At 41.8% G+C, this 27473-nt stretch overlaps 1 protein-coding gene across 1 annotated transcript in view; it reads left to right on the forward strand.

Moving 5' to 3' along the window:
* The first annotated feature begins 13087 nt into the window (after positions 1-13087).
* The window catches only part of DMC1 (DNA meiotic recombinase 1), a 37181-nt gene continuing 22795 nt past the window's right edge, over positions 13088-27473 (forward strand). The window contains exons 1-7 of the mRNA XM_045875988.3: positions 13088-13175; positions 14215-14259; positions 15189-15335; positions 18368-18450; positions 21307-21359; positions 23344-23385; positions 24454-24526. Of these exons, the coding sequence (XP_045731944.1) occupies positions 13125-13175; positions 14215-14259; positions 15189-15335; positions 18368-18450; positions 21307-21359; positions 23344-23385; positions 24454-24526 (494 nt within the window). The 5' untranslated portion in view covers positions 13088-13124. The remainder of the gene's footprint in view (positions 13176-14214; positions 14260-15188; positions 15336-18367; positions 18451-21306; positions 21360-23343; positions 23386-24453; positions 24527-27473) is intronic.

Genomic DNA, 27473 nt, shown 5'->3' on the forward strand with positions numbered 1-27473 from the left:
AGATTTGGCCTCAAGGAATCTTGCCCTGGGTGATCTTGTTTTCCCCGGGGCCAAGTCCAGTGCCTGGCATCCAACAGTACTTAGAAGACAGATGAGGGGATCGTGCAGTGTGTTCAGCATTCTGTTCTGGTTATTTGCTGTTGCCATTATTGGTTCCTTTGTAAACTTTTCCTTTCAGTATCTATCAAGATTCCAGTGACACCTTTGAAGAAATCACACTGAATTTTTGAGCCAATTTTTGTTAAGTGTTTTTTATTTCCCCCACAGGAAGGAAAAGGGGGAGAGGGAAAGGGAAGCAAGAATGAAGTTGGACTGCTCTCCCTTGTCACTCTCAGACCTTGACCAATTCTCTCCCCTGGGACTGGGAAGCTCTGGCAGGAGCCCTGATATTTCTACCAGGTAGGGTAAAACAACAGGAGAAAAAGGAAACTGTGACCAAAGACTGAGAAACAGAAATAGCTATTCCCAGGATAGGGGAAATATTCCATCATAGTTTTTCCTAGGCTGAGGGAAAAGCAGGAGTGGGGGTTTTGCTTGGGTCACTATATTTATTCATGGATTTACTCTTTTACCTATTATTTTATTTAAAATATTAAAACTAACAATATTAAAGGATAATATAATAATGGCTTTAGTTGTTAACTAAACAAGTAAGCTGAACGCATGAGAAACATCACCTCATTTTGACCTTTATAACAGCCATACGAGGTAGACATTACCCACTGCATTTTTTTTACTTTTATTGTTATGTTCATCACCATACATTACATTATTAGTTTTTGATGTAGTGTTCCATGATTCATTGTTTGTGCATAACACCCAGTGCTCCATGCAGAATACCCACTGCATTTTACACAGCAGCAAGCCCAGGTTAGAAGAAGTTTCAGGGGCGCCTGGGCAGCTCAGTCAGTTAAGCGTCCAACTCTTGATTTCAGCTCAGGTCATGATCTTAGGGTTGTGAGATGGAGCCACGTGTTGGGCTCTGCGCTCAGTGTGGAGTCTGCTTGAGATTCCCTCTCTCCCTCTTCCTCTGCCCCTCCCCCTGCTCTCTCTAAATAAATAAATAAAATAAAGGGGCTCCTGGGTGGCTCAGTTGGTTGAGCGACTGCCTTCGGCTCAGGTCATGATCCTGGAGTCCCGGGATCGAGTCCCACATCGGGCTCCCTGCTCAGCAGGGAGTCTGCTTCTCCCTCTCCCGCTCCCCCCTCTTGTGCTCTCTCTCTCTCAAAATAAAAATAAATAAAATCTTTAAAAATAAATAAATAAAATAAGATAAAATAAGAAGAAAAGAAGAGGTTTCAGAAGTTCCCTGCAATAGACACTGGGTAAAATAACGTAGTTAACACACAGTCCTTATTTTCAAGGAGCTATAGTCTGGTAGAGAGAAGGCAAATGTATCAACAAATAAACACTCTAAGCTCTGGAGGTGCTTTTAGACAGAGGGGACCCCAGGAGCCATGCAGAAACATTTTTTTTTTTAAGATTTTTTTTAGTAATCTCTACACCCAACATGGGGCTCAAACTCATAACCCCCGAACTCAAGAGTTGTACACTCTTCTGACTGAGCCAGCCAGTGCCCCCAGAAACACTTTACAGAAGTGGTGTTCCTTGACCTGAATCTGGAAAAGATAAGAAGGTGTTTGCCAGGCCAAAGGAGGAGGATGAAGCAAGAGACTGGCATTCTTGGCAGATGGAGCAGCAAAGGCAAAGGCTTAGAGGCAGGAATTAGCATGGCGGGGATCAAGAAACTGTGTGAGGGGGGTCCAGGAGAGGTGAACACAGAGAAGATCCCTGAACAAATCAGGAAGGGATATCCATGAAGCACTTTATTTTCTAAGTCTTGGGGAGTTGTGGATTTTAAAAGTATTTGGATTTTAAAAGTCCTGATGGCAGATAAAGCAGCAGACTCTGAAAGTACAGTAGACTTTATTCTTTTTTTTTTTTTTTTTTAAGATTTTATTTATTTGACAGAGCACAAGCAGAGGGAGAGAGAGGGAGAAGCAGGTTCCCTACTGAGCAAGGATCCCGATATGGGACTCGATCCCAGGACCCTGGGATCATGACCTCGGCCGAAGGCAGCCGCTTAACCGACTGAGCCACCCAGGCGTCCCTACAGTAGACTTTATTCTAAAAAGATCTGGGGTTTTGAATTTTTGTTCTGCTCCTTCTGTGACCCCGGGTCAAGTACATTCTCTGAGCCTGTTTCCTTTTCCCTAAGAAATGTGGATGGTTGTTATGTGTGAAGAGCTAACCCATATAAAGAGCCTGGCATAGAACCTGGTAGTTATTAATAGTCACTGTATCATTGTTTCATAAAGTTTCTTACATTCCTTCATCCAGGACATCTTAGAGCATGCCTGTTTGAGACCACTGGCCTAGCCCAGGCCAGCCCAGAAGGACTCCCGGGTTTTCTGGGCCCTGGGCCAGCTGAGTTCTTACCTCTTAGGGCAGTCCTTACCCTACATAGCCGCCACCGGGCACCGAAATGGTGAAGCTCCAGAAAACATACAAATTCTTACCTGCAGGGAAGAGCCTCCAAGCTCCAAGAGTTCCACATTTTTTTAAAAGATTTTATTTATTTATTTGAGAGGGAGAGAGAGAGAGAGCACAAACAGGAGGAGGGGCAGAGGGAGAAGCAGACTCCCTGCTGAGCAGGGAGCCCGATGTGGGACTCCATCCTAGGAACCTGGGATCATGACCTGAGCCAAAGGCAGACAATTAACCGACTGAGCCACCCAGGCATCCCTATGAGTTTCACATTAAGAGAGGGCACAACTAGGATCCAAAAATGTCTCCCCAGACACTTCTTTCAGAAATCACTAAGGACTGGCGACCCCAGACTTTTCAGAGCTTGAAAAAGAGCAGGCCTGTTCCTCCTATTACAAATGCTAGAAGGGGAATTGAGGGAAGTCGTCTTGACCCTATGCTAGGAATATTCCATTGTTCCATTCAAGTCTAGGTAAATTTTATTTTTCCTGTTTTTAAAAGGAGGCAACTGAGGCTCGCTTGAGTCGAGGCCCAGGTTCCTTATGGGTCAACTGTACATTGGACCAGTCTGAACTGGGAGGTTTGGGGCAGACCCAATTTGGAGAAACCATCTAGCATTGTTTTACAGGATTACTGCTCTGGGGTGGAGGAAGAGGCTGGCAAGGCGTTTTCCTGAGATCAGAGCCCTGATTCTCCCATGTGTTGGGGACAGGACAGCCAGAAGTCGTGGTGCTCTTTGCAGAAGCCCATAAAAATATCACCACTTTAAATTCTGGCACCCAAATAAAGGACTATTGAGTAGCATAAAATATGGATCTTCAGTATATCTGCAAACTTTGGTATCTTAAAGTAACATATAATATGTTAAGAAATTACAACTTTTTACAGATTAATTTTTTTTCTTCATTAGAACTTTTACTTATTCATTCGTTTTATCACTTTAAGCAAGGGCACCCAACAGAGTCGTGCTGGCCAGGTCCTTACTCTGTTCTAAGCGTGGTCTTTGTATGCCTTAATCCCCACAGCACTCCTGTAAGATATGGGGTGTTGTCCTCATTTTATAACTGAGGCAGCTGAGGCTCAGAGAGGTTTAGTGACTACTGCCAAGCTCTCGCCTTGGGCAGACAGAAAAGCCAGGATTGGGTGCCTGGGTGGCTCAGTTGGTTAAGCGACTGCCTTCTGCTCAGGTCATGATCCTGGAGTCCCGGGATTGAGTCCCGCATCGGGCTCCCTGCTCGGCAGGAAGTCTGCTTCTCCCTCTGACCCTCCTCCCTCTCATGCTCTCTGTCTCTCATTCTCTCTGTCTCAAATAAATAAAAATAAAAAAAAAAATCTTTAAAAAAAAAAAAGAAAGAAAAGCCAGGATTTGAAACCAGCAGCCAGACTCTAGGGCCTGCCCTACAGCCTACTTTTAAGGGAAGTGTTAAGAAGTAAACTTAATATGAAGAAAAGTTTTATCAATTTATTTTTTCCTTTGATTAGAGAAACAGCCACTGAAACTGGAATATAGCGGCATGGTTTTCACCCCACTGGTTTGGGCTATGGAATCTCTCAGGTTAAGAGGGGCTTATAAAACAGAGAAAGACATGTATCATATGATCTCACTGATATGAGGAATTCTTAATCGCAGGAAACAAACTGAGGGTTGCTGGAGTGGGGGGTGGGGTGGGAGGGATGGGGTGACTGGGTGATAGACACTGGGGAGGGTGTGTGCTCTGGTAAGCGCTGTGAATTGTGCAAGACTGTGGAATCTCAGATCTGTACCTCTGAAACAAATAATGCAATATATGTTAAGAAAAAAAAAGAAGAAGAAGAAGGTAGCGGGAGGGGAAGAATGAAGCGGGGGAAATCGGAGGGGTGGACGAACCATGAGAGACGATGGACTCTGAAAAACAAACTGAGGGTTCTAGAGGGGAGGGGGGTGGGAGGATGGGTTAGCCTGGTGGTGGGTATTGAGGAGGGCACATTCTGCATGGAGCACTGGGTGTTATGCACAAACAATGAATCATGGAACACTTCATCTAGAACTAATGATGTAATGTATGGGGATAAAAAAATAAATAAAAAAAAAAAAGAGGGGCTTATAAATACTATTGTTTCTGACATTCTAATATTTCAGAATGGAAGAAGAAAACAACTAATTAATTTCACTTTAATAAGTATTCATTGCTCTATCCTCTTCCTTAAATAGGCTTATTAGTAGTAATATTATGGAAGATTTCATATTATTATATAACACGGTAATCGTAATCATAGGAGACGTTTATTAAGTACTTCTGAGACGTTTATTGAGTACTTCAGATGTGCTGAGTACTCTGGTAAGTCCTGCTTAGACATTATCTTGGTTCACCCTCCTAGTGGCTCCCCACAAGGTGAGTATTGTCACCTCCATTTCTCCTGGGAGGACACTGGGGCCTGGAGGGGTTGAGCAAGGCTTCTAGATGTCTATTTTCTACCATGCCTGCAGCAGTCCCTGAGGATACAGAGATGAACAAAGCCACAGTCCCTGGCCTTAAGGCGCACACAGTCTGGAAGAGGGGAATGGATGTAGACGCCAATAAATACATTAATGCTTTGCTAGAAATCTGTGTGGAATCCAAGAAAAACCAAATGGAAAGCGGCTTCCCTGAGACTCAGAGGTATGGGGGCCAGTATGTGGAAGAAGCTGGGCTGATGGGGGTGGCTTTTATCCCTCGGACCTCAGGGCACTAGGGAGTGACTTGGTCTGTGTTAGAGCAGTCTGCCTGGCAATGCCAAGTGGGAAGAAAGTAAGCAGATGGCTATTTGCCTGAACCAAGAAGAAAATAAGTGCATTCTTGGGATCTGCAGTGTCTCCCACAGATATGTATATTCACTTGAATAGTCCTGGGAAAGGGGTGGGGGAAGGGTGATAAGGAAGAAGTTCAAGCTTTGGCCCCAGAAAATTCAGGGCTTGAGCCTCTACCCTTCCTCAAAATAGATATATGACTTTAGGCCTAGTAGCTGAACTTTTTCTGAACTTGTTTTCTTGAATGCAGAAAGGGAATGCCTGCCTAGCAGTAGTGTTGTGATCATTAAATGAGGTAATTTATGCGAAGTTCCTGGCACAGGGTATTTCACTTGGTCATTGCTACCGGCTATTGTTGTTGTCATTGCTGTTAATAAATATACTCCTCCTGAAACCAGGACGTATGGAGCACTTGCCATGTGCAAGGCGCCATATGAGATAACCAGGGCTTTCTCACGCCTTCCCTTCCCACTATTCAAATTACAGTTAGCTCTTTATTTACATTTTCTCTAAGGAGCCATACTCTCTCCTATTTCTGGGCCTTTCACCTGTTGCTGCTTCTGTACCTGAAAATCCCAACATCACTCATATCACACCAGGATGGAGTCAGCAAAATCCAGGCTCTGGAAAACTCCATTTTGAAAAATGACTCCATTTTTGGGGTGCCTGCATGGCTCAGTCAGTTAAGCATCTGCCTGTGGCTCAGGTCATGATCCCAGAGTCCTGGGATGAGCCCTGAGTGGAGTCAGGCTCCCTGCTCAGCGGGGAGTCTGCTTCTCCCTCTGTCCCCCCCCCTCCGGTATTTTCCCTCTCTCTCAAATAAATAAATAAAATCTTCTAAAAAATGACTCCATTTTTTTCAAACAAATAAGTCACAAGGGAAAAAGAAGGAAATCTATAGATTTTTCAAAAGGGGTCAAAAAGCATCAACCAGTTGCTACATGTAGACATTTTTTGATCCCAGTTGAAACAAACTAAAAAAATAGATGGCATTGGGGCGCCTGGGTGGCTCAGTCGGTTAAGCGTCTGCCTTCGGCTCAGGTCATGATCCCAGGGTCCTGGGATCGAGTGCCACGTCGGGCTCCCTGCTCAGTGGGGAGCCTGCTTCTCCCTCTCCCACTCCTCCTGCTTGTGTGCTCTCTCTGTGTCAAATAAATAAAATCTTAAAAAAAAAAAAAATAGATGGCATTGATGAGACAATTGAATATTTGAATGCTGCCTGTATATTTGATTTTAAAAGTTATTAATTTTTAAGTGTGCTAATGGCATTATGGTTATGTTTTTAAAAAGAGTCCTTATCTTTTAGAGATACGTACTGAAATATTCACAGTATTATATGATGTATGGAATTTGCTTCAAAATAATATGAGAAGGAGTAAGTGGATGGAGATATAAGTGAAATAAGGTTGTCCATGTGTTGAAAGTTGTTGAAGCTGGGTTCTGAAAATATTGTATTACTTTTGTATATATTAGAAGTTATGCATAATAAACTAATTCAAGGTTTTTACTATGAACTAAACACTTTTTTTTAAGATTTTATTTTATTTTATTTTATTTTTATTTTATTTATTTATTTGACAGAGAGAGACACAGCGAGAGAGGGAACACAAGCAGGGGGAGTGGGAGAGGGAGAAGCAGGCTTCCCACGGAGCGGGGAGCCTGATGCGGGGCTCAATCCCAGGACCCCGGGATCATGACCCGAGCCGAAGGCAGACGCTCAACGACTGAGCCACCCAGGTGCCCCTAAGATTTTATTTTATTTATTTATTTTGTATTTTTATTTTTATTTTTTAAAGATTTTATTTATTTATTTGAGAGAGAGAGAATGAGAGACACAGAGCATGAGAGGGAGGAGGGTCAGAGGGAGAAGCAGACTCCCCGCCGAGCAGGGAGCCCGATGCGGGACTCGATCCCGGGACTCCAGGATCATGACCTGAGCTGAAGGCAGTCGCTTAACCAACTGAGCCACCCAGGCGCCCAAGATTTTATTTTTAAGTAATGTCTACATCGAATGTGGGGCTTGAACTCACACCCAGGATCAAGAGTCACTCGCTCCACCGACTGAGCCAGGAAAGTAGCCAGATGCCCCTGAACTAAACACATTTAAGCATATTTGCACATTATTTTATTGTCTTCTCACTATAGCTCTGTGAGTGAGGTACAATTTTCCCCATTTTCAAGAGGACTCTCTTGCTGAGGCCACCCCTGGCTTTGACTTACACAATTTTCTCCTAGGATTACTCCTTGGTCTCTCTCTTGCCCCCTTCAGCCCATTATTCACATTTATTCACATTATTCACATTATTCACAGCCCATTTAATTCTCACAACAACTCAGTACTATTATTATTGGTTTCCAGATGAGGAAATTGAGGCACAGAGGTTAAATAATTTCTCCAAGACAACACAGCTAGTAACTGGCTGAACTGTACTATGAAGCCTGGTTTAGATGCCACTATGTATGCTGAAACCATACTTCTATAAATGGAAAATAAAATCACATATGAATATACAGGGTCTGCCATATACTGGTTTAGTATATTGGTTAAGAGCATGGATGCTGGAGCCAGACTGTGAGCCTCAAGCAAGTTACTTTAACCCTGTGGTCCCTCAGTACCCCCATCTGTAAATAGTGGTAATAATAGTTCCTATCTCATGGTGTCTTTGTGATGAGTGGTTGCATTAATCTGTGGAAAGGAGGAAGTGCTATAATTGTTGGCTGTCATCTGATGTTACCTTTAGCTTCTCTCCTGCACTTCTGAGAGCTGCTTTCTCCTTAGCATCTTCCACCCCAGCAGAACCACTTGCAGTTCCCTAAATAAGCCTCTGTGATTATGTTTTGGTGTCTATCTCCCCTACTAGACTCATGGCTTCTGAAGGGCAGAGACCTTTCTTCATGTCCTTATCCAGCAGAGAGCTGGGATCAAGCTGTGTTTGTTTTTAAAGGTTTTATTTTATTTGAGAGAGAGAGCACAAGCAGGAGGAGTGGGAGAGAAGCAGACTCCCCACTAAGCAGGGAACCTGATGTGGGGCTTGATCCCAGGACCCTGGGATTATGACCTGAGCCACCCAGTTGCCCCATCAAGCTGTATTTAGTAAATGTTGGTTAAATAACCTGTCAGGGGCATGCCTCTCTGGGCAGCTATGTGCTTAAGTCAGAAGTTTTTCAAATTTGGCAATCTAAATAAATGAGAAAGCCCCCAAATGACTGGTGTGTGTGGGTGTGTGTGTGTGTGTGTGTGTGTGTTTCACTGCAATTGCCTATATACATACCAATCTACAGCCCCCAGTAGGGTTTGTATCTTGTTGGTTGGTGAATCCCTAGTACCTAACACCTAGCACAGTGTCTGACAAATAGTAGGGATTCAGTAAACATCTTTTGAATGAATTAAATGTTTAAGGGGAGAAACCCAGTGAAATTCTTTTTTGTGTGATGATCTTTCTTTCATTCTTTTTTTTTTTTTAAGATTTTATTTATTTGACAGAGAGAGACACAGAGAGAGAGGGAACACAAGCAGGGGGAGTGGGAGAGGGAGAAGCAAGCTTCCTGCTGAGCAGGGAGCCCGATGTGGGCTGGATCCCAGGACCCCGGGATCATGACCTGAGCCGAAGGCAGATGCTTAACGACTGAGCCACTCAGGCGCCCGATGATCTTTCATTCTTAAGTTCTGTACTAAAGCATTTTTCATATCTGAGTTCTTGAAACTCCAAGGATATGTATCCACAGGCACCAGTTTGAGGAAACCCAACTGCAGACAGTTGGGATCATATGCCTTTACTTGATTATAAGGTGGTTGTCCACAGAGGGGCAGTAAAGTGTAATGGTTTAAAATTCAGGTAATCCCACTGCCTGGTTTTGTTGTTTTTAGAATACCATAAAAATGACACAATTTTTTTTTTTAATTTTGTAGAGAATTTGTGGACTCACCGAAGGATTTGAGAAATTGGGAAAGCTATTTGACATAATTACTAATTAGTTACTAATTGATATAAAAGCTCTGGCTCCCCATACTCTCTTATCTAAAATAGGAAAGTAACATTTTGCAACAGTTTTTTTTTTTAATTTAGTCTTTTTTATAAGTCTCTTATGGCTTCTGAGTTTTGTGTCATATTTGAAAAGATTTTTCTTATTCTGGGATAATGAAAAATTGTCTCGTTTTCTTCTAGCACTTTTATTATTACATTCAGATTTAATCTCTTGATCCATCTGGAATTTATCTTGGTATAAGGTGTGAAGTATGGTTCCAATTTTATTTTTCTTCCAGATGGCTACCTAGTTGTTCCAACACCATTTACTGAATTCATCATTTTCCCACTGATTTGAAATACCACCATCATCATATTCAAAATTTTTGTATGATATGAAAGACTAGTCCTTTCTTTTTGGTCCTGATTTGAGTGGAAAAGTCTTCAAGTATACTTTTTAACTACCCCCAGTTTTTGGTTTAAAAAAATTTTTTTAAGTTGCATATAACCATCAATATCATATCCAAACACAATTTTTTTTTAAGATTTTATTTATTTATTTGAGACAGAGAGAATGAGAGACAGAGAGCATGAGAGGGAGGAGGGTCAGAGGGAGAAGCAGACTCCCTGCCGAGCAGGGAGCCCGATGTGGGACTCGATCCCGGGACTCCAGGATCATGACCTGAGCCGAAGGCAGTCGCTTAACCAACTGAGCCACCCAGGCGCCCCCCCAAACACAATTTTTATCCTCATTTTATGAATTTGTCGTTACCAAGCTCATTTCTGTTTCTTTAAGTGTACTGCAGACAACCTTCAAATATTATGAACATTTCTCTCTCCCAGCTGTCACTACACCAAAGTACATATGTTATATTTCCCTAAATCGTCTTGCTGTGCTCTTTGCAGCTCTTCCATACACTTGATGTCCTCACCTCACGAGTTGCTCAGAAGTTACTACAGGGGGCGCTTGAGTGGCTCAGTCGTTAAGCATCTGCCTTTGGCTCAGGTCATGATCCCAGGGTCCAGGGGATCAGCAGGGAGCCTGCTTCTCCTCTCCCACTCCCTCTGCTTGTGTTCCCTCTCTCACTGTCTCTCTCTGTCAAATAAATAAAATCTTTGGAAAAAATAAAAAGAAGTTACTACAGTTATTTTAGGTGAGGTCTCAACGTGAAGGCCTATCATCTCTACCCAGTTCATCCCCAGACTGGGCACTGATTTCCATTTAAACTTAAAGGATAGACGATGCTTCTGGAAAATAACATTTTGAAGGAGCTACAGCAGATATTTGTTGGCTTTTTAAACAATCCACTCCGGGGGGAAAATGTCCTACAAAATGCCAACTGCTATTGTGGGATTTTTTTTTTTGCTATTTATTCCAGCAAAGTGATTCAGACACTGAAGAAAAAGGGCCGTCCTGTACTAGGTCTTGAACTCAAAGAACTGTTTGCACAGATACTCATCATAGCCTCCACCTCAACAGATGCTCTTTCAAATGTTTCATGACTCTCATCAACAGTCTCCATTTAAGGGGAGCAAGATGACGCTGCCAGAGACGGCTGTGCTGGCAAGAAGGCGGGCCCCAAATTTCTATTTAAAAGCTGGACCAAAATATGTTTGGCTTCTGTTGCCTATTTAAAATTTCAAGTTAAGACGCAGAAAAATTACTCTCCATCCTGAATGGGCCCTGGGTGCCTCACTCACAGACTAGAGAGCAGCTGATGGTATGAGAGTCACAGAGAAGAGAGAAATTAGGAAGGCTGGGGTGTTAGTGAAGATCGCATATTCGACCTCCCGACCCGAGGGTGCCGAACAAGATCAGCGTTTTGCGCAGCACCTGCCGCCACGTCAGCCACCTCCACTGAGCACCCCTCCCCGCCTTGGTTTTCCACCTCATGACCCTTTCCCAGCGGCCTCTCTCCATTTCGGAACAACCCCCACCTTAGGGCCTTCTTTCTCACAGCAGCCTGTCTTCACCTCAGCACCCACCTCAGGGCCCCCTGATTTCCACGCGTCTCCTCCGTGCCCCCACCTTGGAGTCTTCTCCCCGACTTCAGCATCTCCCTCAGCTCAAGGGAGGCCCCCAGCCTCCCCTTGTATCACAGCCCCTCCCCCATTTCTTCCGCCTCAGATTCCCTCCCTCACCCCAGCGAGCCATCCCGCGAGGCTCGTGTAGACTCTGCTCCTAGCTCCTCCTCCCCACCGGGGCCCCGCCCACCGGGGGGTCCCGCCCCGCCCCATGCCACGCCCAATGTGGGCCCGCCCCCTTATCTCCGCCCGGTCTGTCTCAGCCCCACCCTGTCCTGCCCCGTGGACACGCCCACTAACTCTCCGCCCCGCCCCTTCGGACACGCCCCCTCGGCCATCTCCCGGCCCCGCCCACGCTGGATACGCGCCCAAACTCTTGTCCGTTGGCGCCAAACCTCCCGGTCAGTGACGCGAGGGCTGCCGGTCTCAGCGTTCTGGTTCGGAGTCAGAATCCCTGAGGACGGGAAACCCCGGGCGGGGGGCGGAAGGGAGTCACCTTGAAAACCTCGGGGAGACTATAGGTACGAGCGGGGTTTGTGGCAAAAACGGCAAGCGTGTGAAGAATGTGAGGGGAAACCCAAGGGTTCTTTCCTTTGGTGGTGCTTGGTCGTCGTCGCTGGGCCCTGGGCTAGCGACTTTAAGCGTTCTGTCCCCACCCCGGGAGGAAATCTCAGTGATCCCGAGGGATTTCCAGCAGCATTATTTTAAAGCAAGGCGGACCTGAGTCTTCATGCGGCCTCCTCGGCCTCGTTAGGAGGGAACCGGGTGTCCGAAAATGCCCATGGCGGCGCGGGGGACATGGACCAGGCTCCCCAGCGACGACCCCTGAAACCGAGGTGTCAGGGAGCCTACTTTAGGATCCAGCTCTTCCATCCATGGCTGTCTTTCTTTTTATCAAGGCGAGAAGAAATGAACGACTTTTTTCTTCAATGAGAACAGTCAATGTAGAATTTGAGGTAGTCCTATATATGATTACCTGTCTGGGGGACAATATTCCCGAAGATCCCATTCACATTGTCTCCTCTTTGCCTCAGATATTTTGCTGTTTAGCGGAATTAGGTGATAGCAATCATACCTCTACCTTAGTTCCCTTCTGCCAGGCCCCAACCGTGACTTTGGTAGGAAGCAAGAAAAGTCAATGAACCAAGAACACTGATAACTTGGACCACATTTTATTCTACAGTCATGCCTTGTAGATTCCTGAGATCTTAAAACAACTACTACAGTGTTAAAGGCTCCATTTATCTGCTTATTGGCCCTCATGTTATCATAATATTGGCTATCTACCATAACTTTAAATCTTAAAAAAATTTAGAGACTAGTAAATATCATAAAACAAAATAGATCTAATGCTTTATGAAACAAAGAGATATGTTGCAACAGAGCCCATTCATAATTGGGAAGCAGGAAGGCATTCATCATATATGAGAAAAATAAAATCTATTGATTAAGGGTAGACTAAGTTCTAGGAACCAGGGAAGATGCAGGAAGAATGACATGACGTCAAAATTCGTGAGGTGTTGTTAACATAAACATGAAAGGTTAAACTGCAACATGCAATGCTAAATAGCATTCCAAGAAAACAGACAGTCATGATATCTGTGCTATAGGAAATCAAAAGATGAGAAAAGGTAACCAATTTTCAGGAAAAGGAGTAGAAACTAAGTCCCCACCCTCACATACATACACCCGTGAAAGAAATAATGTCCCGTGCCCAGCAAAAAGAAGATAGGCCAGCTCAGTCATTCTAAACTAAATGTTTCTCTAATTGCTCAAGGAAGTCTCTGGGCAAAGGGTTTTGTACTATATGATCTATACTTCTTAAATAATATTTCTTACGTTCCCAGAAGTGATTATTTTTCTGCTGCTCACCTTTCAAGATGAAGGAGGATCAAGTTGTGCTGGAAGAACCAGGATTCCAAGATGAAGAGGTATGGCTAGAATGTTGAAATATGGGTGGACGTTCAGTCATTCCACAAAAATGAAGTTCCTTCTCTGTTTGCTATTATTTTTAGAAACTGAGAGTGGAAAGAAAGCATAGTTCTAGAGAGAGGCAATATTACAAATATGTAACAACTTGTTTGGCAAGGGGTGCTAAGATTAGCTACTTAGCAACTAGCATGAAAGTATTTTAATAACCTAACAACTGGTGCAGCCATAATGGTATCAATGCATGCTGGTACCGAATAGCAGAGGAAGGAGTTCAAAGTCTGGTGGGGCAGAAAGTTGAGAAAACATATATATATATATTTTTTTAAGATTTTATTTATTTGCGAGAGAGAGAATGAGAGACAGAGCATGAGAGGGAGGAGGGTCAGAGGGAGAAGCAGACTCCCTGCTGAGCAGGGAGCCCGATGTGGGACTCGATCCTGGGACTCCAGGATCATGACCTGAGCTGAAGGCAGTCGCTCAACCAACTGAGCCACCCAGGTGCCCAGAAAACATATTTTTTTAAAAGGTTAAATGTTGTTGCACTCCTTTGGGTTAAGGTCTTAAAAATCTGGACAGGACATGACAAAAATGTTGGGCTTCCCAGCCCTTTCAGTGTTGGTGCATCTTCTAAGCATGTAACAATGTTTTTTTGTTTGTTTTTGTTTTTGTTTTTTTTTTTAAATATTTTATTTATTTATTTGAGAGAGAGAGAATGAGAGACAGAGAGCATGAGAGGGAGGAGGGTCAGAGGGAGAAGCAGACTCCCTGCCGAGCAGGGAGCCCGATGCGGGACTCGATCCCGGGACTCCAGGATCATGACCTGAGCCGAAGGCAGTCGCTTAACCAACTGAGCCACCCAGGCGCCCTGTAACAATGTTTTTGAAAAAACTTTATTGATCATAACTCGATCTGTCTAGAGAAGTGGAATTTGAGGCATTTTGGAGTGCCTCATAATATTGAATTAACTCTTTAAAAGATATGATACAATTGGATATGAAGAATCAAAGCTCCATTTTTTTTCTGTTCCATCTCCTTCAGGAATCTTTGTTTCAAGACATTGACCTGTTACAAAAACATGGAATTGTAAGTATTTTTTCAATTTTCAGTGTAAGTAATTTTTCAATATGAAATTGTTCAATTCAGGGTTCCTCAGCCTTGACCCTATTGACATTTGGGACTGGGCAATTCTTAGTTGGGGGGGACTGTCCTGTGGATTTGTAGGGTGTTTAACAGCATCCCTGGCTCCTGACCACTTATTATATGCCAGTAGCACCCCTCTTAGTTATGACAACCAAAAATTTCTCCAGACATTGTCAAGTGTCCTAAGGGGGCAAAACTGCCCCTAGTCAAGAACCACTGGTCCAACTGAGGTATTCAGAGCTACCTTCCTCTGTCTTCATCAACAGAAAATTCAGTTCTGTGGCAGGTGATTAGAGTAAATGATGTTGACTGATATTGGACTTTGAGTAAGTAGATGAATTTCAACAGCAGTTCACTGATAGTAAAACTTCTCTGACATCTTTTGAAGTCCTCACATTTAATCTCTTTCAGTTGGATTTAGAAAATAGGAGCAAGAGAAAATCCTGGTCCTTTGGTGATGTAGTTATTTGCATTCCCCAAGGGTAGAGGGAAAAAAATTTAATTTTAAAAGAACATATTCATAATGAAGTTCTCTAGAAGGAAAGAGATGAACTGAGGGGGTGAATGTGTGATAAATTTGCTAGCTTTTCCACCAACAGACTTTTCTTTTGAATTCCTTGTTACATTGCCAGGGTCTCACTAACATTCTTGGGAAATCAGGGCACAGCCAGAACATTTGGCAGCGTGCTGGGTATGTTCTACTCAAGATATTTCCAGAACATTTGGCTACATGGTGGGTGGGTTCCACCTGGCTGCTTGTATAAAATTGGCATCGTGGTGGAAGGAGATGGACACAAAAGCACATGACATAGTATGGGAGCCTTGCAGGCTGGCATTTTATCGATCTGCTGCACCCATTCTTTTATTTACAGAATGTGGCTGACATTAAGAAACTGAAGTCAGTAGGAATCTGTACCATCAAAGGGATACAGATGACAACAAGAAGAGCACTATGCAATGTCAAAGGGCTCTCAGAAGCAAAAGTGGACAAGATTAAAGAAGCAGCCAACAAACTTATTGTAAGCAAAATCAATTCTCTTTGTTGTTTTAGCTTAGAAGGGCCCCATGAGTCTCTGTAGCCTTTCTCACTGAGTGCTAGAAACTTGTCATGAACACCAGAAACTACTGTGGGAACTCTGAATTTCTATAGATCACAATCTGTTATGATCCTCATGTTAACTTTTTATCACTTCAGTTTCAAAGCAACAACAATTAAGTTCTGACAGATTGAGACAGGTGTAAAGAGACTTGAACACTCTAAAGGTAATTATTTTTACCAAAACTTTTTTTTGGTCTCCTTTTATATTAATTTTTCTCCCTTTCTGTTTCTCTGCTTTAACTCCTCCTTATTTTTGCTTTGTCTCCTCAAATATTGTATCTTTCGTTGTTGCAAAGCACTCAGCACCAAAGAAGTTGCCCTCTCCTGGTATAGGCCAGTCGCTAAGAGAGCATTGGGTTAGAAATAAACTACCAGTGTGGGTCTACATTGTACAGTCGAGATAAATATGACGAAGAATATGCTCACTGAGGCAGAGGAGCTAAAGCTGAGCTGAACTCACACCCTGTAGCTGGCCCACAGACTGTGAGCGGCCCATGCAGCTGAGAGGCTCCAAGCAAAAACATATGCCTTTGACTCGAGCTTTTGTGTTAAACTTTTGGGGCCAAGGGGGGCACTAGCTCTGGCAACAGTAATGTGCAGAATGATAGGCACCGAGTCTCTCTCTTTGCAGAACAAGTCTCTCCATGTCTACATATGTATGTAAGGGTCTCATTCCCAGCAAGTCCTAGAAGCTCTCTTCACTGACAGCCATTTGATTTCCTTCCCCAGAGGCAGTTGAGTGATGACATTGGCAGTATGGTCCTGAACTTGGAGAGGACCTCGCTGAACTGCTCTGAACCCAGCTCAGTTGCCCTAACTTCTGAGTAAACTCAGGCAATATACTCACAGGCCAAATCCACAATTGCCCTAGAGCAGTACCCAGAGTTTGCAAAACTGCCAATTTATAGCTCATAGGCGTTGGTCTTATTTTCTTTGCAAACTAAATCCCATTATCAAAGAAAAGAATCCCTCTCCTCAAGCATCCACTACTATACCCAGAGTCTGCATCCTTTCTTTTTTTTTTTTTTTTAAAGATTTTATTTATTTGAGAGAGAGAATGAGAGAGAGAGCATGAGAGGGGGGAGGGTCAGAGGGAGGAGCAGACTCCCCGCTGAGCAGGGAGCCCGATGCGGGACTCGATCCCAGGACTCCAGGATCATGACCTGAGCCGAAGGCAATTGCCCAACCAACTGAGCCACTAAGGCGCCCAGTCTGCATCCTTTCTTAACTAAAGCTGTTTATTCTTAGAAAGAGATTGAGAGGGCGCCTGGGTGGCTCAGTTGGTTAAGCGACTGCCTTCGGCTCAGGTCATGATCCCGGAGTCCCTGGATCGAGTCCCGCATGGGGCTCCCTGCTCGGCAGGGAGCCTGCTTCTCCCTCTGACCCTCCTCCCTCTCATGCTCTCTGTCTCTCATTCTCTCTCTTGCAAATAAATAAAATCTTAAAAAAAAAAAAAAAGATTGAGAGAGAGAGAGAGAGGGAGGGATGGAGGGAGGGGGAGAGAGAAAGAGAAAAAAGAGAGAGATAGAGGTTAATTTCGTAGTACAGTGGTTCCAAACATTGGTGTGTATCAGAATGACCTGGAGTGGCTAATAAAGAGCACATAGGCCCAGACTCATTGAAATAGGATAGGGCCTGGGTTGTTTCTTTTTTTTTTCTTAAGAGTTCTGAATTTAAACATTTTATTTATTTATTTATTTTAGAGGATGGGGGAGGGGCAGAGGAAGAGGGAGAGAGAGAATCCCAAGTAGGCTCCATGCCCAGCATGGAGCCCGACATGGGGTTTGATCCCACAACCCGGACATCATGACCTGAGCCAAAATCAAGAGTCACTCAACCGACTGAGCCACCCATGTGCCCCCACCTGGGTTTTCTTAACCCCCTGTCAAGTTCTCCAAAGTTTGAGAACCACTGTCATAGTTTATTTTATTTTATTTTTTTTTTAAGATTTATTTATTTATTTATTTGAGAGAGAGAATGAGAGAGAGAGAGCATGAGAGGGGGGAGGGTCAGAGGGAGAAGCAGACTCCCTGCCGAGCAGGGAGCCCAATGCGGGACTCGATCCAGGGACTCCAGGATCATGACCTGAGCGGAAGGCAGTCGCTTAACCAACTGAGCCACCCAGGCGCCCCACCACTGTCATAGTTTAAAACAAAAAGGGAAGTACATTAGGGGCACCCGGGTGGCTCAGTTGGTTAAGCATCTGCCTTTGGCTCAGGTCATGATCCCAGGGTCCTGGAATTGCCCAAATCAGGCTCCCTGCTCAGTAGAGAGCCTGCTTCTCCCTCTTCCTCTGTCTCTCCCCACTGTTCGTGCTCATGCGCTCTCTCTTTCTATCTCAAATAAAATCATTTTCTTTTTTTTTTTTAAGGGAAATAGATTAGACCATGTCATTAGAGCACATCAGGGCCTGTTCTCACTAGTTATACTACTGCATCAGCTGTAGTTCATTGATTTGTCAAATAAGTAGTATTTCTACCATTGCAATACATTGTCTCATGAATAGTAAACACTGGAATTTCTGTGCTCCTTGAAACTTCCAGAGCTAGGGGAAAATGATGCTGTTCAATGAAATCGATGGAATCATTTGGTAAAATACCATTTTGCTTTATGCCATAAATATACCTCATTTAAACTTTACAGCTACCCTACGAGAGAGACACTATTCTTATCCTGATTTGACCCAAAAGAGGAAATTGAAGTACAGCAAGATTAAGTAGTTTACCCCAAATCATACGACTAGTAAGTAGATTACAGACTTATTTTGAACCTAGATAGGGTAGCTCCAGAGCCTGTTTTCTTAACCATGATCTCGTGCCGCCTTCAAAGACAAATGAACTGTAGCTCATATCAAATGATGACTCTAATAATCAAATAGAGAATTTTGGGCAGCATTTGAAATAAAACCATCATCTTATACCCCTTTGAACCTTTCCTTTTGTCTTTCTGTAGGAACCAGGATTCTTGACTGCCTTTGAGTATAGTGAGAAGAGAAAGATGGTTTTCCATATCACCACTGGGAGCCAGGAATTTGAGTGTGTATCTCATATTTTTTACAACCACTAGACACAATCTTGGGAATATTGTATCTCTTTTCTTGAGTTTGTTAGAAATAGCTTCTTTTTCTGAAGTAGTAGTTTTTTTTTCTTTCTGAAGGTCTACTGAAGCAAACAAATTCCAGACGATTTGTAGAAGCAGGATTAAATTTGTTACAAAAAATTCAGACCCAAAATATAAGTAGTTTCTGAATCAGCCTGTATTTTATTTTATTTATTTTATTTTTTTTAAAGATTTTATTTATTTATTTGAGACAGAGAGAATGAGAGAGAGAGAGCACATGAGAGGGGGGAGGGTCAGAGGCAGAAGCAGGCTCCCTGCAGAGCAGGGAGCCCGATGCGGGACTCGATCCAGGGACTCCAGGATCATGACCTGAGCGGAAGGCAGTCGCTTAACCAACTGAGCCACCCAGGCGCCCTCAGCCTGTATTTTAAAAACCATCTTGAAAATCAGGTTAACTTTTCATTTCCTTTTCTTCTTGTTGATAAAGGAAATTCCATTTCACTTTTGGCTTTACTTAAAAATCAGTCATTTAGGTTGAATATTCTAGAAGAAATAATCCAGTGCTTTTTTTGCTCTTTAGCAAGAACAGCTTTAACTTCCCTTTTTATTTACTATCTCATGATTCCTGAGACATAGTTATCATCTTCCTAATGCAAGTTGTCTAAATTGTGGGTTCCCCCCCCCACCTTACTAGGCAGAATTACTAGTTGTAGGTTAGATGAGTGGCCAAGAGCAATTTGAACAAAAACAGTATTTCCACAAAATAGTCCTCAAAACCCTGTCCTCACAAGATATTCCAAGAAAAAAGGATTTCATAGTCAAATATTGCATCCAATTGGATGTCTATCAGGCAGTTCAGACTTCATAGGTCCAAATCCAAACTTCTGTTATCTGTCCCAGATCTGCAGCTCCCAAAGCCTCTCTCATCTCAGATCCGCCTCTTTTCTGATCCTCAGAACTAAAACCTTGGTGTCATCTTGGCACTTCGTTTTTTTTCCTCTCACACCCTAACTCTTACTCATTAAGGAATCCTGTCTGCTCTACCATCAACAACAAACCACTCAGTTTCTTCAACAAATAAATTATAAGGAATCAAAAAACAGATGAAGTCAGTGTTGACCTAGAGATTAAAAGAGATTTAAAAGACATATTACCTACCCAATATGTGGATTTTATTTGGATCCTGGTTCAAGCACAGTATTAAAAAATAAGATATATATGAGACAGTTGGAAAATTGAACACTTACTATATAGTTGATATTAAGGAATTACTACTTTTTTAGGTAATAATGATAATATGATTATCTTTAAAATAAGAGTGTTCATCTTTTAGGGATACCTATTGAAATATTTAGGATGAAATGATATGTTGTCCAGCATCTGCTTAAAATAATATGAAAAGGGAGGGAAGTAGTTGGAGGTTTATATGAAAAAAGATTGACCATGAGTTCATAGTTGATAATTGTTGAAGCTAAGTGAGAGGTACATGATGGTTCATTATTATACTGTTTTTGTCCACTTTAGTTTATGTTCGAAACTTTCCACTATAATGTTTATATATTTTTCCTATGTGTGTATATATGTGTGTTTAGAAAAAAAAAAGAGGAAATAATGAATTCAATTAATTCTCCACTACCTCCTCCACTGTTACCTTACTCATTTAAATTAGCTATTAACATCTCCTCTGGAGTATTATAATAACTTCTAGCTTCTCTCTTTTTCAGACCTTGCCCCTACTGTTTATTCTTCACACAGGAGCCAGAATGATCCCTTTAAAACTTAGGTCAGCGGCCCTGGGTGGCTCAGTTTGTTGAGCATCCAACTCTTGTTTTTGGCCCAGGTCATGATCTCTGGGTAATGGGATTGAGCTTGTTCTCAGGCTCCATGCTCAGTGGGGAGTCTGCTTGGGATTCTCTCCCTCTGCCCCTCCCCCCACTCTCTCTTAGAAAAAGAAAAAACAACAACAAACTTAGGTCAAATAATGACATTTCTCTGCCCAAAACTATTCTAATGACTCATCATCTCAGAGCAAAAGCCAAAATCCTCTCTAATCTAATCTCATCCTTTATTCTTTTCTCAGTTTGCTATGCACCAACCACACTGACTTCTTTGCTATTCTTAGAACATGCCAGATACACTCCTGCCTCAGGGCCTTTGCACTTACCATTTCCTCTGCCTGGAACACATTTTCCTCCTATATCTACATGGCTTGCTGTCATCTCTTTCAGATCTTTGCTAAAATGTCCACTTCTCAGTGAGGTTTCTCTGGTCACTTTATTTAAATATTTAAACTCCCAATAATAAAGTAAAATAAAAAAATAAATAAACTCCCTGCCTTCATCCTCTGCACTTCTTATCTCCTTTCTAGATCTAATTTTTATTCATACCATTTAATAATATCTGACATACCACATATTTTACTTCTTTACTTAATACTGTTCATTGTCTGTTCTCCCACTGAATGTATATTCAGTTGACTTTTAGAAACATAGTCCCAAGCACAACATGAACAACCCAGTTAATAACTAAGACCATTTGTTCAAGCTCCAGTTCAGTTCTAAAGAATAATGAGACTTAAGTCTATATAGCACATTTCCTATTGGTACCCCGAAGTAAGAGCAAGGACAGCAGGGTTTATATGTCGTTTTGTTGATCCATCCTGCCCATATACAGCAGAATCTGTGGTCTAAAGAGGTAGAGTGTCATTTGTTCTGCCAAGAATTCCTGTTCATGGTGGATAGATAGATAGATATGACACAAATGGTACACTTTCTCCTTTCTTGATCTCTCTATTTCTGTTTCTTTTACTAATGCTTACTTTCTATTTCCAGTAAGTTGCTAGGAGGTGGAATTGAAAGCATGGCAATCACAGAAGCTTTTGGAGGTAGGTGGAACCTTAATATTTTGTTATATGAAAAAAATTATATATACACACATACATATATAATAAAAAAACAACCAATAGTACATTGTATATCTACTTTGAAACTTATGTTGAAATATCAATTATAATATAGGATCATTCTGGGCTTAAAATACATTCCAATGGGCGCCTGGGTGGCTCAGTCATTAAGCATCTGTCTTGGGCTCAGGTCATGATCCCAGAATCCTGGGGTCGAGCCCCGCATCGGGCTCCCTGCTCAGCGGGAAGCCCGCTTCTCCCTCTCCCACTCCCCCTGCTTGTGTTCCCTCTCTCACTGTGTTTCTCTATCAAATAAATAAATAAAATCTAAAAAAAAAATACATTCCAACATTAACAGAGAGGCCTTGTTGGCATTTGTCATCTTTTTATCTCTGACTTCCATAGAAGAAAAGAGAATTTTCTTTTTCTCATTCCTTCAGAAGGTAGTTGGATAATGAGACCAATCTTATTTCTAGGATATGCATGTTCCATGAAACATAGTAGATTTTTTCTTCCCTGATTCTATCTTCTATTTTTCTTTTTTTTTTTTTTAAGATTTTATTTATTTATTTGACACAGAGAATGAGAGAGCACAAGTAGGGGGAGTGGCAGAGGGAGAGGGAGAAGCAGGCACCCCGCTGAGCAGGGAACCTGACCCAATGCGGGGCTCAATCCCACTACTCTGAGATCATGACCTGGGCCAAAGGCAGCCACTCAACCAACTGAGCCACCCAGGCACCCCTCTGTTTTTCTTCATAACAATTCATTCATAGCTATTTTATATGCTGTGCCTGCGATTCTAGTATCTGCAATCCTTGGGGAACTAGTCTGTTTTTTGTTGTTGTTGATGTTTCTGTTGACATAGAGAAATAAATCTGGTTTTTATTATTTCTGTTGACTGTCAGGCTTAGTGGCTTACTCTCTTGTGTACTTATTGATATTTGTGAGCTTATTGCCTGATTTTGATCTATGGGAGCTCACTGGACCTAAACTGGTGAGTGGGGAAGTTTTTCTCCAGAGAGAATTTGCTTTTGTTGGGAGGTAGGGCATGCCACCAGTCTGAGACTATTTCAGCTTTCCTTTGAGGATCTCAGTGCAATGGGACAACCCGAGGCTCTCCTTCCTTGTAGTAGGGTTTTAAACTTTCATTTATATGACTAAGATGAAAAAGCTCAGTATTTTTTTCCCCATATAAGGAAAACCCAGTTCTTTCCTACTGTATATTTTTTTCCTGTGAGTCTCTTTTACTACTCACACAAACACTTCACTTCTGACACTTCTGGTCACCAAATATATGGACGTTTCGCCCCACAACAACAAGCAATTCTTGGACACCTGCAGGGTATCCAAGAATTCAAGTCAATTCTGACACTATACCCAGAGGTAGCATCAGATTCCACAGGCTAAGTAAGGGCTCAGTCCTATAAGAATCCCCCCCTACCTGTCCCCTGCCTTCAGATGCCAGTTACAAGCCCAGGTTATTACCAGTGCTTCTGACCAACCGGCTGTAGGTCCAAAATTCCAATGTCCCCTTCCTTGGGTTTGATTGGTTTGTTAAAGCAGCTCACAGAACTCAGGGAAACACTTACTCATGTTTACCGGTTTATTAAAGGATATGACAAAGGATACAGATGAACATTTAGAGGGAAAAGATGAGTAGAAAAAGGTATAAGGGAAGAGGTGTGGAGTTTCCATGTCCTCTTTTCTATTATCTCACAATGACTAATCCTAAGGAAAACTTGGTTTAAATACATTTTTTCTAAAGCACAGTTCTGTGAACAGATACCTTTAAAAAGTTATTTTTACTACTGTTATTTGTATTGCAGGATCCATCCATGACACAGTGGTACTTTATGTGTAAGACTTGACAGTTGGAAAGAAAATCATACTCTGAGACTGTATTTCATTCTTTATGAAAATATGTAGAAATTAACTATGTGGCTTTGGTTTTTTCTATATTTCACAGAATTTCGTACTGGAAAAACCCAGCTCTCTCATACCCTCTGTGGTAAGGATACATAACAACCACAATAACGATAATAATTATAGCAGTCACTTACTGATTTACTTTGTACTTGGTACTTTATATAATCTCATGTAACCTGAAATTTACAAGGAAACGAAACTGCCCATGGTTACACAAATACCAAAGCCAGTCTTTGAATGTGTGATGTTATATGTGCTACACTCTGAACACCTGAATGGAAACAAGGAGGAAGTGAATGGGTATATGAATATAGTGTTGTTGGTGGGGAGAGGCCCTCACTGTCCATTTTACCCATTCCAGCTTTTCTATATTCTATCGACAAGAATGTCACAAAATCAGTTGAGACCTAGAATCTCTAACTTTACATGAAGTAAAGTTGGCCTTAAGATTTAAAAATAAATTTTTCTAAAACAAAATAAACAAAATACCTCCTTTTGTACAAAGGTGTTACTGTGCATTTCTTTGACCTAAGCAGAAGGAGCATGGGCACGCGCGGTTAAGAAGCAGATTCTGGAATCAAAATACCTAGCTCCAGTCTTGGCTCTACTATTAATAACTGTGTGACCTTGGGCAAGTTGCTTCACCTTTCTAATTTTCCCCATCAGTAAAATAGGAATAATGATAGTGCCAAATTTAGGGTTGTTTTGAAAAATAAATGAAATAATACATGAACCTAATATAAAGAAATTCTTTAGTGTTATTTAATAATACTTATAATGCAAATGCATTTTAAAATTTGACATACATTAATTGAAAGGTTACTTAAATGAGTTATAAAGCATAAATTATATTTGTGATTGTTTCTTATAGGAAGAAAGTAATAAATTCTATTCTTTAGGAGAACTAAAAATTGTGAGATATATTGACATTCTTTGTTGAACTACCATGCTGATGGAATACTTATGGTTTTACCACTGGTTAGTAATATAAAAATATAATATGCTGTTTAGAAACTAAAGGATCATGACTTTTTGCCAGATTGATGAAAGAGTTGCAACCAACATAAATCCTATGTTAATTTATATATTTACTTGTGCAAAGTTTATTCATTTCTATTAATATTATTTCATTTTTTTAATTGCTTCCTAGTGACAGCTCAACTTCCAGGAGCAGGTGGCTATTCAGGAGGAAAGATTATCTTCATTGATACAGAAAATACTTTGTAACCTTTTTATTTAAATAAGTTGCTAGCATAATAGTGTGATGTAGTAATGTTACTACAAAGAAAGTTTAAAATATATCATTTGTATAATCATCCCCTAAACCAGCAATAATGAGAAAAGCCACAGGGAAATCAGTTGTTGGTAAAGTTTTCAAATCACTTTTTATTTAAAAAGTTTCACTTCTCTAGATGTGTTTGGTGTAAAATTCACCAAATGAATACATGAGAGGAACTTATATTTTATTTGTTTTTTTTTAAGATTTTATTTATTTGACAGAGAGAGAGGGAGCACAAGCAGGGGGAACGGCAGGCAGAGGGAGAGGGAGAAGCAGGCTTCCTGCGGAGCAGGGAGCCCGATGTGGGGATCGATCCCAGGACCCTGGGATCATGACCTGAACCGAAGGCAGACGCCCAACCGACTGAGCCACTCAGGTGCCCCTATTTTATTTGTTTTTAATCCTCTTACTTCTCCAAAGATGGTACTTAGTAGTTAGGAAGAAGATTGTTGACTCACTCAAAGTCATGGTTCAAAATAAAGGGAAAGGAAAGAAGAGAACAAAAGCACAGAAAGGAAAAAGGCAGAACCTTACTGGGTCACGGAAAGAATTGTAGTTTAATTGAAATGTAAGATGTTTCAGAATTAAGGCTGGAAAGTTGATTTGGGTCTTAGATATGAAGGGCTTTAAAATCAGATGATGGGTATAAATTGATACTTTTGCAATATTCTAGGCAAGAAATGAGAACTTGAGCTGGGCTGGAGGCGGGAGGAATAAAAAGAAAAGAACAAGGGGCGCCTGGCTGGCTTAGTCAGTGGAGCATGTGATTCTTGACCTCAAGGTTGTAGGTTCGAGCCCCATGTTGGGTGTAGAGATTACTTAAAAATAAGAATCTTGGGCGCCTGGGTGGCTCAGTTGGTTAAGCGACTGCCTTCGGCTCAGGTCCTGATCCTGGAGTCCCGGGATCGAGTCTCACATCGGGCTCTCTGCTCAGCAGGGAGTCTGCTTCTCCCTCTGACCCTCCCCCCTCTCATGCTATCTCTATGTCATTCTCTCTCTCAAATAAATAAATAAAATCTTAAAAAAAAAAATCTTAAAAAGAAAAAGGGGACAAGAAATATTGGGGAGGAAAATTGATAGGACTTGATGACTATATTTGGTAGACAAAGGAAAGAGAAGTTTGAGAAACTACTGTCAGGTTTTTTGTCTTATAATGGGAGAATAATGACTCTAAAGACAGAATTGGGAAGATCATGTTTCAGACAAAAGGTGTGTTTCATTTCAGTGTGTTAAATATGAACAGGAGGACATCCACATGGCAGTTGGAAACATTGGACTCTGTCTGAGAAGGGGTAGGGCCAGAGATATAGATGGAATAAACAGAAGGGCAAGAGAACTTAGAAGAGAGGAGAACTGAGAACATAACTTCCCAGTGTGCCTAAGTTTAGGAAGTGGGACTAAAAAAGAGGATGCCATAGAGACAGAGGAAGTAGGAGAAAAATCTGGTTGTAGAAGCTGAGCAAAAGGAAAGTTTCAAGAAGAAAAGTGTAGTCAGCACTGTTCCACGAAGAGAGAAAGAAGGCACAAATTGAAAAAGATCACTGAGGTTTGAAATTAGGAATCCAAGAGCATTTGCAGTAAAGGAAGATGATGGAAGCTTGTTGCAAATAAACAGTAAAGAATGGAGCCAGTGTGTTATTAACCAACAAATAGAAGAAGAAATACAGTAGTTTGAGGTATCAGGTTCAGAGGAAATTGTTTTTTGTTTTGTTTTGTTTTGAGATTTTTTTTTATTCTTATGTTAATCCCCATACATTACATCATTAGTTTTAGATGAAGTGTTCCATGATTCATTGTTTGTGCATAACACCCAGTGCTCCATGCAGAATGTGCCCTCCTCAATACCCACCACCAGGCTAACCCATCCTCCCACCCCAGAGGAAATTGTTTTTAACAATACAAAAGACTTGCGCAAGTTTGTAAGGCCAGTCACAATGAAGCCCCAGCCTAGCTCTCCAAGCTCCTTCCTCACTATTACCACTGTTAGAGGCAAAGGGATCCAATCTGTTCTAGTCCAGTATTATTGTCTCTAAAACATGAAAACATTGTACATCAGCAATTAGTTAGATTTAACTATAAAGGTATTCATTATAATTGGTCATTATGATTTCTTGCATCCCTAATTTTATTTCCTATATCTTTGTTTTATCGGAGTACCTACTCAAGTCATTCTTTCAGAAAAGTAATCTGGGTGGTAAGCTTTGAGCCCTAGCATGTCTGAAAATGCCTTTATTTTGCTCTCGCTCTTAAATGTGAATCTGGCCAGTCAGAGAAGTTTGCATGGTGTATTTCTATTCTTCTTGGGTATATGATCCGTCTATCCCTACTATCTATCCCTATCCTTCTGAATCATACAAATCCTTTAAGGCTCTCCTTTGAAGGCCTGCCTTTTCTAATCTTCTCCAATTACCCAACGTAAAAAACCTTGTCCTTCTTAATCTGTTATAGAATTTACTACCTAAAATACTGTCTTAGAAGGAAAAAAAAAACAAAAACAGAGAGCCATGTGCAGAAGACTTTATTTGGAAATAGCAGTCATAAGAAGACTCTGAAGGAGACTCCAAACTTGGGGAAGGAGGGTGGAATGCCATGTAGGGCTGTAGCAAGAGGAGCGCAGCTGGAGTTCAGCTCATTTCAGAAATAGTTGATTAAGAATGGTTCTTGAAAAGGGAGGATTGGTTCTTGCAGATGAGCAGCCACTGTTTGGGCAATTTGGATTTTATCAAGAATGGTAGAGAGGAGCAGTTAGGAGCCAAGTCTTATGCAAGAAGGAGGAGGGAGGACAGCCGGGGGGGGGGGGGGATGACAAGGACGTTCAAGAGCCCCAGTGGAATGTTCTCATTCCTTTAGTTTCTTTCTTTTTTAAAAATATTTTATTTATTTAGAGAAAG

The sequence above is a fragment of the Mirounga angustirostris genome, unplaced genomic scaffold (assembly GCF_029215605.1).
Source record: "Mirounga angustirostris isolate CCGP_5_RB_7025 unplaced genomic scaffold, mMirAng1.0.hap1 SCAF_5, whole genome shotgun sequence".
NCBI lineage: Eukaryota > Metazoa > Chordata > Mammalia > Carnivora > Phocidae > Mirounga > Mirounga angustirostris.